The sequence below is a fragment of the Larus michahellis genome, unplaced genomic scaffold, assembly GCF_964199755.1.
Source record: "Larus michahellis unplaced genomic scaffold, bLarMic1.1 SCAFFOLD_159, whole genome shotgun sequence".
NCBI classification, from domain to species: Eukaryota; Metazoa; Chordata; class Aves; order Charadriiformes; family Laridae; genus Larus; species Larus michahellis.
In genome coordinates, this window is record NW_027436126.1 from 254,498 (window position 1) to 268,330 (window position 13,833).

General features: G+C 51.3%; 1 protein-coding gene across 1 annotated transcript; it reads left to right on the plus strand.

The window, feature by feature from the left end:
* The first annotated feature begins 1,718 nt into the window (after positions 1–1,718).
* Positions 1,719–2,729, plus strand: LOC141737058 (olfactory receptor 14A16-like). The gene has a single exon (XM_074571671.1). The coding sequence runs from the start codon at positions 1,719–1,721 to the stop codon at positions 2,727–2,729; it is 1,011 nt and encodes a 336-aa protein (XP_074427772.1).
* Positions 2,730–13,833: the final 11,104 nt, after the last annotated feature.

A 13,833-nucleotide genomic window follows, 5' to 3' on the forward strand; every position in this document is an offset into this window, starting at 1 on the left:
GTCTGCCAAGATAGGCTTTAGGGCCCAGTGCACGCGCGCTTGGTGGAGAGGCTGAGGGACCTGGGCTTCTCTGGCCCAGGGGCAGGGAGGCTAGGGACAGTATTGGGATGGCCTGAAACTGGTTGAGGGTTTTTTCAGAGACAATGGAACTTTTCTTTGGTGGGAAACAGCAGGAGAAAGAAAAAATGCAACAAAGGGCAGCTTGGGAGGTGGAGACTGGACATCAGAAGAAAGAAATGCCACGCCAAGGGCAGTGCTGTGCTGCAACAGATCACCCAGAGGGAGTCGGGATCAGCCCAAGGCGTTGTGTTTCAGGAACAGCCAAGGACGATGGAGAGAGATGAGCAAAGGCAGTGAGATGCTGAGGGGAGAGCAAGACGGGGAAGCAGGGGGGATGTCTGCAGCCTGCAGGGGAAGAGGAGCAGATGTGGGACACCATAGCACAGACAGGGTTGCAGACGATCGAGGGAGTTGGCAAGGCTGAAAGCCCCCAACAGTGCTTATGTCTTTCTCCTCTTGGCTGTGGCTGTTGTCCGTGCCACCAAGGCTACCAGAAGACACCTTATCCTTACAGCACTAGGGCCTTAGCGCCTCCTCTTCCCCACCCGGGAGCCGTCATTCTCTGTTTCTGCCCTTGGCATGGCACGTCCTCTCATCACAATGCCCCAGGAAGAGCCCTGAGCTGTGCTTGTGGGGCAGGATCTCCCTTCCCAGCGGCTGGAGGCCAGGGCTTGGCCCTTTGCCTTCCTCTCACACATTCAGCATTAGCCAGCGTCAGAGACACCTCTCCATTGCCTTTGCCTACCTGCCCTCACTGCCTCCAGTTTTCCCTCGAATGAGCCCCCAGGAGCCTTTGGCAGTAATGGCCCTCAGTGGGACCCATTAACGCTCCAAGAAACTTTCAAAATTACATCTGACGTTGACTTCTGGAGAGGTTTCATCAGCCTCCCCTGTGTCTGAGCTTCATGGACTCAGCACCAAAACCACCAGAGAGGGCATTAAAATGCCTTGGGCTGGTCCTGCTCAGTATAGAAATGGGAGTTTGCTGGGCGGCAGGAATCCGTGTTCGCTGCTCGTGATGGGCATCGGGTGGTAAGCAATTGTACTGCATCACTCCTGGTTTCCTATTTGCTTTTACAATTATTGTTATTTTTTTTCCCGTTACTGGTCTATCAAACTGGCTGTATCTCAACCCATGAGATTTTTATTCCTTTTTCTCCTTCTTCTCCCTATCCCTCTGCAGGGGGTCGGGGGGCAGTGAGTGAAGAGCTGCGTGGTCTTTCCCCCCTGACAAGGCTGAGGAGTGAGCTGGCTCTGCTCATGTCACTGCAGTTTGAGGACAACCAGGAGTTTCCCTGAGGTTTTCCTGCAGGAATATGCTGAGCAGCTCCTCTGCGTTACAAGTGGATCACAGATGAGGTAACTAGTGAATGGCAGAAGCTGTAACCCCTTTCCCAAATCCCCGCTGCTGTGGAGCAGGGATGACTCCTTGGGAGCCCACAAGCAGAGCTCTGCTCCTCACGGCATACTTGGCCAGCAACAATGAGAGCTCCAACAAGGGCAATGCAGAAAGCTCCCGCAAAAAAGGACAAAGGCAAAGTGTGTTTTCGGGTCTTGGGTTTGGAAGGGCAGGCAATGGGAAGAGATTTGCTCAGAGCTGTCCTGACTTGTGAGTGTGCTTTCCTCCTTTGGCAGTACCTCGGGAACAAAGGGATCCGATGTCCAACGGCAGCTCCATCACCCACTTCCTCCTCCTGGCATTCGCAGACACGCGGGAGCTGCAGCTCTTGCACTTCGGGCTCTTCCTGGGCATCTACCTGGCTGCTCTCGTGGGCAATGGCCTCATCATCACTGCCGTAGCCTGTGACCACCGCCTCCACACCCCCATGTACTTCTTCCTCCTCAACCTCTCCCTCCTTGACCTGGGTGCCATCTCCACCACTCTGCCCAAGGCCATGGCCAATTCCCTCTGGGACACCAGCGCCATCTCTTACACTGGATGTGTTGCACAGCTCTTTCTATTTCTCACCTTGATGTCAGCAGAGTTTTATCTTCTCACTGTCATGTCCTATGACCGCTACGTTGCCATCTGCAAACCCCTGCACTATGGGTCCCTCCTGGGCAGCAGAGCTTGTGTCCACATGGCAGCAGCTGCCTGGGGCAGTGGGTTTCTCACTGCTCTGCTGCACACAGCCAGTACATTTTCAATACCTCTCTGCCAAGGGAATGGCCTAGACCAGTTCTTCTGTGAAACTCCGCAGATCCTCAAGCTCTCCTGCTCACAATCAGACTACCTCAGGGAAGCTGGCCTTCTGGTGGTTAGTGCTTTTGGCTTTTTGGGATGTTTTGTTTTCATTGCGGTGTCCTATGTGCAGATCTTCAGGGCTGTGATGAGGATCCCCTCACAGCAGGGAAGACAGAAAGCCTTTTCCACGTGCCTCCCTCACCTGGCCGTGGTTTCCCTCTTTATCACCACTGGGGTGTTTTCCAACCTGAAGCCGCCCTCCGTCTCCTCTTCGTTCCTGAATCTAGTGGTGTCATTTCTGTACTCGGTGGTGCCTCCAGCAGTGAACCCCCTCATCTACAGCATGAGGAACCAGGAGCTCAAGGATGCCCTGAGGAAACTGATTGGACATTTTTTCATCAGCCATAGACTGTGTACCTTCCTCTGCAAAGGATTCGCAGCATCTGGTGTGACAAGCATTCACTATTCCTCCCCTCCTCCTTAACTTTTCACTTCTTGTCTGTGACCAAAAAAAATTATGTAAATGAAGACTCAGTAAGCGTGTTTCAGTCAGTGTGTGTTTAAATAAACAAAAAATGAACCAGCTAACACTTCTTTTTCTGAGACCCATCAGCAGCAGGGCTGAATAAACGGGAGATGAGAAGACCTTTCTGGCTGCAGCAGCCTGGGGCAGGCTGTCCCAGTGCCACTCTGTCACTGGGGCGGCAGGAGCTGCCTGAGGGTCCCCAGGGCCAGGGCTCTTGTACTGGGCTGGGGAGAGGGGATGGCAGTGAGGGGCTGCAGACCCCTCAGAATATCCTGGGGAGGAGGACACAGGGGCCCACTGACTGCCTTTGCCTTGTGCCCACGTGCCCCCCATCTCTGGGGCTGACCCTCCTCTGCCCCCCAGCAGCTGCGGTGCCCTTCAGAGGGGCTGTGGCTGTGGAGTGAGTGCCCAGAGCTCTGCAGCACCCTGGGGCAGGCTCTGCTGTTGGGCCAGCGCAGACTGGGCTGGGATGGAGAGAGGGCAGGGGAGGTGGCAGAGCTTGGAGGGAGCTGGGCTGGGCTGGAAAGTGCCAAGGAGGAAAAATCCTCGGAGTGCAGTTTGTACCGTGTGCCCACACGGGGTGAGGACTCACACCAGAGTGTTTGTGGTGCAGAGCCAGGGCTTGTGGAATTGGTGTCCGTCTCCAGGGTTTGGTAGTGGTGGGGCTGAAGGGATGGGCCTCTGTGAGAAGAGACCAGGGGCTGCTTCCGTGCCAGACAGAGCTGGTTCCAGACGGCTCCAAAAGAAACCCACCACTGGCCAAAACTGAGCCCATCAATGAGGATGGTGGAACCTCTGTGAGAGTGTATTTAAGAAAGGACACAAGTGCTCGAGTGGGAGAGGAGTGAGGGAAAAACCAGTGTGAGAAACAGCCCTGAAAACACCAGGGTGAGTGAAGAAGGAGGGAGAGGAGGTGCTACAAGTGCCAGAGCAGATGGTCTCCTGCAGCCTGTGGAGAATACCACAGTAAAGCAGGTATTTCCCTGCAGCCTAAGGAGAGGAGCACAGCAGAGGAGGTAATCCCTGCACTCGGTGGAGGACCCAACACTGGAGAGGTTGGATATTTCCTGAAAGAATTTCAGCTTGAGGAGAGCCCATGCTGTAGCAGGTTTGTCTCGAAAGACTGTAGCCTGTAAGAGGGACCCCATGGGAAAAGTGTTAGAAGGAAGGAGCAGCAGAGAGGAATTGTTATGGACTGACCAGGACCCCCATTCCCCATCGCCCTGCACTGCTCAGGGGGAAGGAGGGAGAGGAGCTGGGAACGAAGCAGCAAAGTTCAGCAAGGGAAAAAATGTGTGGGAGGAGGCTTTCCAGGCGATAAGGTCTTCCATCGGTCCTATGCTTCTTTGACCCTCAGCCTTTGCAGCTGCACATGCCTGGCCTGCCCACTTACCTTCACTACTGTCCCCTTTGTACGAGGCCCACACACATCTTGGCACGCCCAGCGTAACGTGGCCTCCACCAAAGCTGGAGCCCACCTGGCCTTGGAGGCAGGGAGGGGCCCGGTCCCCTCTGTCCGGGGCTGGGCACAGCTTTTCCCTGGGAACCTCCCTGAGGAGCACTCCTCGTCTGTCTCAGCCTGGGGCCTGGCAGGGGTGTCCCAGGGACAAGGGCTGCTGGGGCAGGGCTGAAGGAGCTCAGCTGCGACAGGGTTAGACTGAAGATCTAAAGGTCCCTGGTTCAGTCCTGGGCTTCAGCAGTGATTTTTCTCCCTCTGCTTTTTGCAGAGCCCGTCTGCCGCCTTCCAGCCTGCCCCAGCCCTGCTTGCTCCTTCACCTCTTGCCAGAGCACTGTCCCTGCCCTGGACCTGCACATCTGCGCCTTAGAAGGAGCCTTCCTCCAGCCCCACAAGTCCCCAGCCTCCCTCTGGGCAGGACTCTCCACTCAGGGCTGCTTTGGGGTGGTCTCCAGCTGTGCCTCCTTCCCTGCTCCACAGGATCGGGATGTGTCCTCTGCGGGGTCTCTGCACGACCCAGTTTCTCTCCTCTTTGTCATGCTCAATGGTGCAGAGTCTGTTCCCCTCCTCAGGTGCCTCCTGCACCTTGTCTTCAGTTCCCAGAGCAGAGGCCACTGGACCCATAGTCTCGGGGAGAGGCACTCCCTGGAGCTGCGGCCTGAATGGCAGCATCCTTCCCCCGGGGGGGTGTTGCAGTGAGACCTCTGATGTGCCCAGGGCAGCTGAAAAAGACACACTGAGGATCACCCACCGGAGTGCATGGCCATCGATATTGTTTAGTCACACGCTGTCCTGAGCAGAATTTCTTGTCCCCCTTTGCCCCCCTGCTCCAATGACTGGTAACACACCAATATGCTCCTCTCTGGGCATCAGCCCCATGGAGATGGACACCTGCCCTTCACCCCACCTCCAGGGATGCTGCGGGGCAGAGGGGGGTGCAGGAGGAGGCCCGCTACATGGATGAGGGCGTGTGAGCTTTCTGCCCCCATGTTGCCCCATTGCACACCCTGGGGTGCCATCAGAGCCTGCGGGCACCTCACCCCAGGGAGGGCATGTCCCTCACCCTGTTGTACTTCTCCTCCTGTGCCGCTGTGCACAGATGTGGCACACAGGGGGGTTGCCCTTGCCCTGGGGGGCAGAGGAGGCTCAGGAGTTTTCTCCTCTCCGTTAGCCCTGGAGGGGGCCAGAGCGTGGGAGCAGCACCTGCAGCCAGAGCCTCCTTCTGCCCCATCGCCCTTCAGAGACGCTGGAGGGGCAGTGCTCTGCAGTGCAGCCCTGTGCCGGGATCAGGCCCCAGGGGAGAGGCAGCGCGGACTTCCCCTATCTCAGGAGGGCTCAAGTGCTGTTTCCTGCAGAGGGTCCCTGGGCACCCAGGGGACAACGGGGCTGTGCTTGTCACAGACCCCTCATGGGAGGAGAGTGTCTCCTGCTGGGAAGGCTCCAGAGGGTGTAGCTCAGTGGCAGAGCGCCCACTTTGCATGTGGGAGATCCTGGCTTCCATCCCCAGCATCTCCAAGGAGGTTCTTCCCTGAATGCCCAGCCTCAGGGAAAGGCTGGAGCTGGAGCCTCTGGCCCTCTGCAGGCACTGTGGGCCTGCCCTGCCCAGCCAGGGTCTGGCTGTGGGGTGAGGAGGCCACCGCTGTCCTGAGCAGAATTTCTAGACGTTCCTTAAATACCTCTAGGGATGGTGACTCAACCCCCTCCCTGGGCAGGCTGTTCCAGTGCCTGACCACTCTTTCAGTAAAGTCATTCTTCCTAATATCTAATCTAAACCTGCCCTGCCGCAGCTTCAGACCATTTCCTCTGGTCCTGTCATTATTCACCTGGGAGAAGAGGCCAACACCCACCTCTCTACACCCTCCTTTCAGGGAGTTGTAGAGGGCAATGAGGTCTCCCCTCAGTCTCCTCTTCTCCAAGCTAAACATGCCCAGCTCCCTCAGCCTCTCCTCATATGCCCTGGTCTCCAGACCCCTCACCAGCCTGGTAGCTCTCCTCTGGACACGCTCCAGCACCTCAATGTCCCTCTTGTACAGAGGGGCCCAGAACTGAACACAGCACTCGAGGTGAGGCCTCACCAGTGCCGAGTACAGAGGCACCATCACTTCCCTACTCCTGCTGGCCACGCTGTTCCTGATACAAGCCAGAATGCTGTTGGCCCTCTTGGCCACCTGGGCACACTGCTGGCTCATGTGAAGCTGGCCGTCCACCAGCACCCCCAGGTCCTTTTCTGCTGGGCAGCTTTCCAGCCACTCTTCCCCAAGCCTGTAGTGTTGCTTGGGGTTGTTGTGACCGAAATGCAGGACCCGGCACTTGGCCTTATTAAAGCTCATACAGTTGGCCTTGGCCCATCGATCCAGCCTGTCCAGGTCCCTCTGGAGAGCCTTCCTACCCTCCAGCAGATCAACACTCCCACCTAGCTTGGTGTCATCTGCAAACTTACTGAGGGTGCACTCAATCCCCTCATCCAGATCATTGATAAAGATATTAAAGAGAACTGGCCCCAAAACTGAGCCCTGAGGGACACCACTGATGACCGGCTGCCAAGAGGATTTCACCCCATTAATCACAACTCTCTGGGCACGGCCAGCCAGCCAGGTTTTCACCCAGCGAAGAGTACACTTGTCTATGCCATGATTCACCAGCTTCTCCAGGAGAAGGCTGTGGGGGGACAGTGTCAAAGGCCTTGCTAAAGTCCAGATAGACAACGTCCACAGCCTTCCCCGCATCCAGAAGGCGGGTGACATGGTCACAGAAAGAGATCAGGTTGGTTAAGCAGGACCTCCCCTTCCTAAACCCCTGCTAGCTGGCCCTGATCCCTTGGCTGCCCTGCGCTTGCCGTGAGAGCTCACTCAAGATGATCCTCTCCATGATCTTTCCTGGTACCGAGGTCAGGCTGACAGGCCTGTAGTTCCCCGGATCCTCCTTCCGACCCTTCTTGTAGATGGGTGTATTATTTAATATGAATAGCTGCAGAGTTAGCAAAACTGCTCGTCAGGTTGTGTCTATGTATTAATAGGTGATTGATTAACAGTGATTTAGCATGTTGAGCACTCTATTATCATGCTGACTTCCTTTGACAGTGGTTCATTCCTGCTGGCAGAAAGTATCAGAATAAGCAAGTTCTGCACATAACTCATCTGTGTCCAAAATAAATGCGTTACATTCTCATGGATTTTATTCAATGTTAAAATATGTTGGAGTTGGCGTGGCAAAAATGACAATAAATGTGACATTAAATCTTTCAGTTAATAATTGAGAAAACGGCAGGGGAAAGAGAAAAGAAGGATCCGGCTGTTGAGTGAATAAGCAATGCACGTCTAGCAAGTCACGAAAAGTTGCCAGGGTGATACATTTTTAATGAGATGTGCTAGTGAAGTTTAGTTGGTGCAATGAGGAATTTTGGGGGCTACCTGCACACCTTTTCCGTCCTTACCTCTAATACTGATGGGTATCTTTTGTCTTTCGAGAAACCAGAACAACTCCGAGCAGAGCTGGAAGCCGAGCAGGAGGCAAGGCTGGCAGCAGGGCAAGTAGCCACCGAGGCAGTGACGCCTCTGACATTTCAGAGATCCAGTCTGTGTGCTCGGGTATGTCAGAGGCTGTTCCCGTTACAAGCAGACCCACACCCTGAGCAGGTTCTCGGCCAGGATCAGCCAAGCCTTCTAAAATTCCAGCTCCCCAGGGAAGGCCACTAGCCAGCAAATCGTACAGATCCTGGGAGAGATGATGTGATTGGCTCCATAAAGGTCTTTTCCTTTTGCGTTAAGTATTGAAGTTCGTAAGGTGTAAAAGAGTAGATAGAAATTATTGTGAAATATGGCAAGAGGTGGATTTTGAATTCTGCAGATGGCCTTATTTGTGTATTTGTCTTCTTCTTTTACGTGTATAATTTTTGTGACCGGATCTGGGCTCTCCAGGTCAAGGCTTGGACATTCTGGAGCGAGCCCAGCAAAGAGCCACAATGATGAAGGGACTGGAGAATTTTACACACAAGACGTGGCTGAGAGAGAGGGAGCTCTCTGACTGGGAGACACGTGGAAGCAGACTCTCCTCAGTGGCGTCCTGTGGAAGGACGAAAGGCAACGAGCACAAGTTTAACTACAAGAGGAGGCCTTGGAAGTACAGGTTCAAACCTGTAACTCTGGATGCCAGTCACTGGAAGAGAGAACAAGCTCTTCTTTTTACAGCTCCTGGAAAATAAAAGTCATTCCAGTTGTGTAAAAGGAGATCAAAATAACGAGCTCTCTCTAAGGATGCTCTGACTCTGGACGCTGTCAAGGAGCTCAGACCAGGAAAAGATTTGGAAAAAGCTGCATTTATAAAGAGCTCTTCCAGCGCCAGAACCTACGTCTAAACAGAGAGCCCGTCTGATGAGATGTTCTGTATCCTCAGTGTCACATCTGAGTGTCAAGAGATGTGCCTCTGTTTAGCGGCTGATCTGTAGAAGTGTAAACAGCACCCCCCACCCCAGCAACCCGCACCCCCGGTACTACGCTCCCATTGGTGGGAGCTCCCACTGATGGGATCGCCACGGCGCCCTCCTGAGGAGAAATAACTGGACTCCGGACGATCCAATGTGAATCAACAGAAGCCGTTTATTAAGCACAGATCATCATCTTTTATACCGTGTTGTAGCCGTACACGCGACTCGCTTATTTCTGATTAGCTAGTTACACTGTCCACGCGCGGTGCATGCAGTTCATTCACAGATCAGATTGGTTACAAGAATTCGCATCGTAAATTGCTTAGTCATTAGCACAACATGTTTTCTACCTTCTCAGTTCCCGTTTTTCCCGTGTACTAATTCCATCTTCTACCACCTGTTTTGCTCTTAATCTAATCTCTCATAGTAGGGAGGCTGGCTCACATGACCATTTTCTCTCAGACACATTCCTACAATACCCCCTTTTTCTTCTTGAGCCAGCCAGACCTTATGCATGGCATTTTCTATCATGTCAGTCACTTTGCGGAGAACACATGAGGCTACCATAATCAATAATAATATAACCAACAATAGCATGAGCCCTTGCTTTAGTAAGTCTGATAACCATCCTGTTATACCCCATGAGCTTAACCAACCATCAAAACCATTTTTGACCACTTTTAATTTGGACATGTTATCCTTCAGCTCCCGTAACTGCTTATGAATGGATGATGAGTGGTTGGAAAGGTTCATACAACATATACCTTCAAAATCTTCACATCCATGACCCTGAGCTAACAGCAAAAAATCAATAGCCACTCAATTTTGCAATGTAGCACGCCGAATGCTATCAGCATCAGTAAGCAAGCTAGATATGATTTCAGTTGTAAGGTTTATCTGTTTACTTGCCCAACACCCTATCTTATTCAACATATTTAATGCCGTTGCTGTTCCTAGCGAAGGAAGAATACTTAGCCCTGTTCTTTGTCCGAGATTCGAAAATGTTATATGGTCGTCACAGGATGGAGTGAAGGTATGAACTGTTCTCTTGGCTCTGTGGTTACTGTGTGCTCTGCTCACTGTGTCTTTGGCCGTACGCAGGCCTCTGCTCGTAGATCTGCCACATCTCCCACTTTTTTGTTTAACACCAGGCCATTTATTAACAAGGTCGCCATGACTTGTGCTTCTAGTCATTGTGACGCTCTTAGCAGGTTATATACTAAACACAATTAAAAACAGAATCAAAAAGAACCCTGCTAAGGCAATAAATACCCAGATTCTTAAATTTAGCCCAGAAAGCCAATTTCTTTGGATTTACCCATGAGAAATCCTTTTGTAATATTTCAAATACATTGCGGTTCATTAAGTCTTGAATCTTTAGTATTTGAGCTTTTAGCTGATCATGTAAAGGACGAATATTTTTTGCAACAACATGTCAAATTGTGATAACTAAGGGTCAAGGTCATCCTTTTTGATGGGGACATGTATGTGGCTTGGATCCATTCCAGAAAGCTGGTGACAGCACAAACGACCCTGGAAAAACAATCACGGTAACATTTCAATCATCATAGTTACTGGTTTTGAAAAGGTATGTGGCAAAAATACCCACTCTAATGCAGTCAGGCTCTTTGCGAGTGCATCATCCCACTGTCCTATCAGGGCATAAAGTTGAAATTCTTGTAGGAAGGTGTTCAGTGCGTCTTGCAGCAGTAGTAGACTATATCTTATCTTGCAACGTGCTGTAATGCCTTCGGAGCTGTTGGGGTTAATGAACATAGAACTTATGGGGGGGGCAGACACAGCGCTTCAGGGCATCCCCTGTATCTTCAAAGTGCGCTCATGTCTCTCTCCCCCTCGCTCATGTCTCTCTCCCCCTCTCTGACCCGAGACAGCCCCCCTATATCCTGCACTGGAGTGAGTGGAGAAGTACAGGCTAGAGTCGCTGCACGCGTGGCCAGCGTATGCAGCCAGTCCCACCAGACTCTCCTGCACTGGATTGAGTAGAAAAGTACAGGCCAGAGTCGCTGCACGCGTGGCCAGCGTATGCAGCGAGTCTCACCAAACTCATGATCCAGCTTTGCTAACAGCAGCTGTCTGATACGTGACTACATTGTTGTAATCCCTTCTTGTTATCTTCTTCTGTGAAGGTCAGGTTCTCATGGATACACACATAGTTTTTACAGCAACATATGCTACAACTCATACAAGGGTACGATGCAAAGCGGCATCTACAACTGATCGTATAATGCTTATTAAACACGGCAAACAGCATACTAAACATAACAGACAAATTCCTTCCACACAGGCGATGAGTATAATTTGCTTCAACCAACCCCACCCCCAAGTCCATCCAGCAAAGAGATTTCACCCAGTGGTCTCCACAAGTTGCTGGTTCGGTCAGTGCAGTTCCTGCAGCTGGGCATGGATGGATTTGGAGTGGTCACTTAGATTCATACAATACAGTCCTTTAAAATCTTGACAACCATGTCTGTGAGCTGAAAGCAAAAAATCAGTAGCTGTTCTGTTTTGCAACATCGCATATCGAATACTATCTACATCTAGCAATAACTCAGAAATAGCGGTACTAGTAGCATTGTTAAACTTATCCTTGGCAGCAAGAGAGTCCTTGTTATCACGAATCCTTGGCAGCAAAAGAGTCCTTGTTAGCAAGAGCGCATGCGGACTCCCTGTTCTTGCTGGTACTGTGCTTTGATCTTCTTCCACAACAGGCCAAGATTCTCAAGCAGCTAGATAAGGTGTCTGTGAGTCCATTACAGGCTTACATCGTCCAAATGTTTTTCTTGCCAGCACCCGAGACTGAATAACAATTGGTGTGATATCTGTGTTTTCCAGCACCCAGGTGTGAGTCCCTTGCATGTATTTACAGTCCTCCTCGCCGATCTTCTGTTGCTTTCCCATATTCCACCCCCTTGCTCAAGAGACCGCTTCTGCTGGGTTCATTTTAGTCTCGCAGGGTATAACACAGAGCAATCTACTAAGGCATGCAATAACATAGACACATATAGGAAAAAACCAAAAACATATCTCTGTGGTACTACTTTGAATCAGGTGTCCTATTTCTCTTTTTCTGATGCTTTCTCGTAATGCTTATGGCATACTTTTGTGCTAACGTGGCACATTTCCCATCTAATTGTTCCTGTTTGGTTTCTTTTTTTTTTTCTCTTTTTTTTTTATTATTTTTCTTTTTTTTTCTTTTTTTTCTTTTTTTTTCTTTTTTTTTTTCATCACTCATGACTGACATAAAAGTCTGCCTTTGCAACAAGAGCTCAGTTTCTCATTTTTCCTTAAGTTTCTCATTTTCCTACAGAGCATCCTATAGATTTTGGCTCAACTCCTTTTCCCAATCAACCATGACCTTATAGACAAACAACAAACAACCAGTGATACGCCCTGCACGGGCGAGCCGTTCCCGAGAGTGTAAACGTGTCGGCTGGTGAAAACTCCCCCAATATTTCAGGACTTCCATCAGTTCTACAGCCCATCCTGGTATATCTACTTGGGGCGCGCTCGCCTTACGTCTAAACACTGTGTATATACAAACTTCTTCACTTGACGGAGTGTCAGCCCTAGACGCATATGAGAACAGTACCACACCGGGCAGAATACCTGCTCAAATGGAGTCAGCTAACGACACTGCACACAACAAAAAGCAAACAGTAGCACACATGCTGATCAGCAGGTATAAGCTGGCGCCCACACACACTTACACAGCAGACATACAAAACCAGCACTTTTATCTCAGGGGGACGACTGGGGAGGGGAGGGAGTGTGGGGGTTGGGGTGGGCAATGGCAGGTGCAAACAGCTCCGGCTCTGTCCGTCTCTGCTGACATTCTGCCTCCTCCATCGGCCTCAGGTGGAGCAGAGGGGATCAGCAGGGGATTGTCCCAGACCTTCGGACCTGGCCTGTTCGATCCCCCTCCCGTGGGTTGTAACACTGCAAAAGCCCCGGCTGCCGTGGCTCGCTCCGCCTTCATATCTTGTAAGGTCGATAACACCAACCACCATGTCGTCGCTAACGGTGATGCCTCTTTGTCTCCTTTACTTATCACTTCCCACAGTTTTTTCCCAACAGCCTCCCATATTTCTGGTTTAAAAGCTGTCTGGGGCTCTGGTGCGAATCTGTTCTATCTGCACCAGGTTAACAACCTTCGGAGCATACGCTCATCGTATTTCACCCCTCTCTTAGAGGGCATATGCAGGAGAAGTCTTAATATAGCCCCTTCTTCTTTTGTTACTTGTTGCCCCATCTCCTGCCCCAGCTTAATCAGTTTGAGCAACTGTTTCGCTGGTGTTTCAATCCCTCTCCTGGAGAGGATCCCAGCGAGTAGTGTGGCCGCAGCTTCTGTTTCCATAGCTGTGCCTGGGAGGTGAAGAGCGACCTCACGCCGTTGTCTGCTCCCGCTGATGCACCCAAGCAGCATGTCTCCCAGCTGAAGTTTCCCACTCCCCTCCTCTAGCTGCTTACCGCAGTCTCGGAGAACTCAGTCGCGCTGAACCATCCTCTGCCACCAGATGTTGGAGTGGGAGACGGACCCGGAGTAACGATGGAGTCTCAATATGAGTATGATCGTTCTCCCTTTATTCAAGTTTTCACAGAGTAGATATAGACAGGCAATAAGAGCACGCGCTAGCGGCAGCTATATGATTGGCTTACAGTCTCTGTTCACGCACTGTCCATGCAGTTCATTCACAGATCAGGTTGGTTACAAGAATTCACATAGTAAATTGCTTAGTCATTAGCACAACATGTTTTCTACCTTCTCAGTTCCCGTTTTTCCCATGTACTAATTCCATCTTCTACCACCTGTTTTGCTCTTAATCTAATCTCTCATAGTAGGGAGGCTGGCTCACGTGACCATTTTCTCTCAGACACATTCCTACAGGGGGACTCTTCTGTTGTGGGGTTGTTGAGGGTCAAAGAACAGCAGGTGCCAATTGCTACCACAACGGTGCATAGGTGGCAATATCGCACTAATCGAGACTCTCTGATTGCATCCATAAGCTGATCCGTCAACTAGAGGTTGAATGAGTGATCAGCAAAACTTGCTCACCCTTTAACAGTCCCATATGGCCAGTGAGGAAATCTAATGGAGAGTGGAGGCTATCTGTAGACTATCGTGGCCTGAATGACGCCACGCTACCGCTGAGTGCTGCCGTGCC

Excerpts from the sequence above, each read along its gene's own strand:
- LOC141737058 (XM_074571671.1), top strand. The coding sequence starts at position 1,719 with ATGTCCAACGGCAGCTCCATCACCCACTTCCTCCTCCTGGCATTCGCA.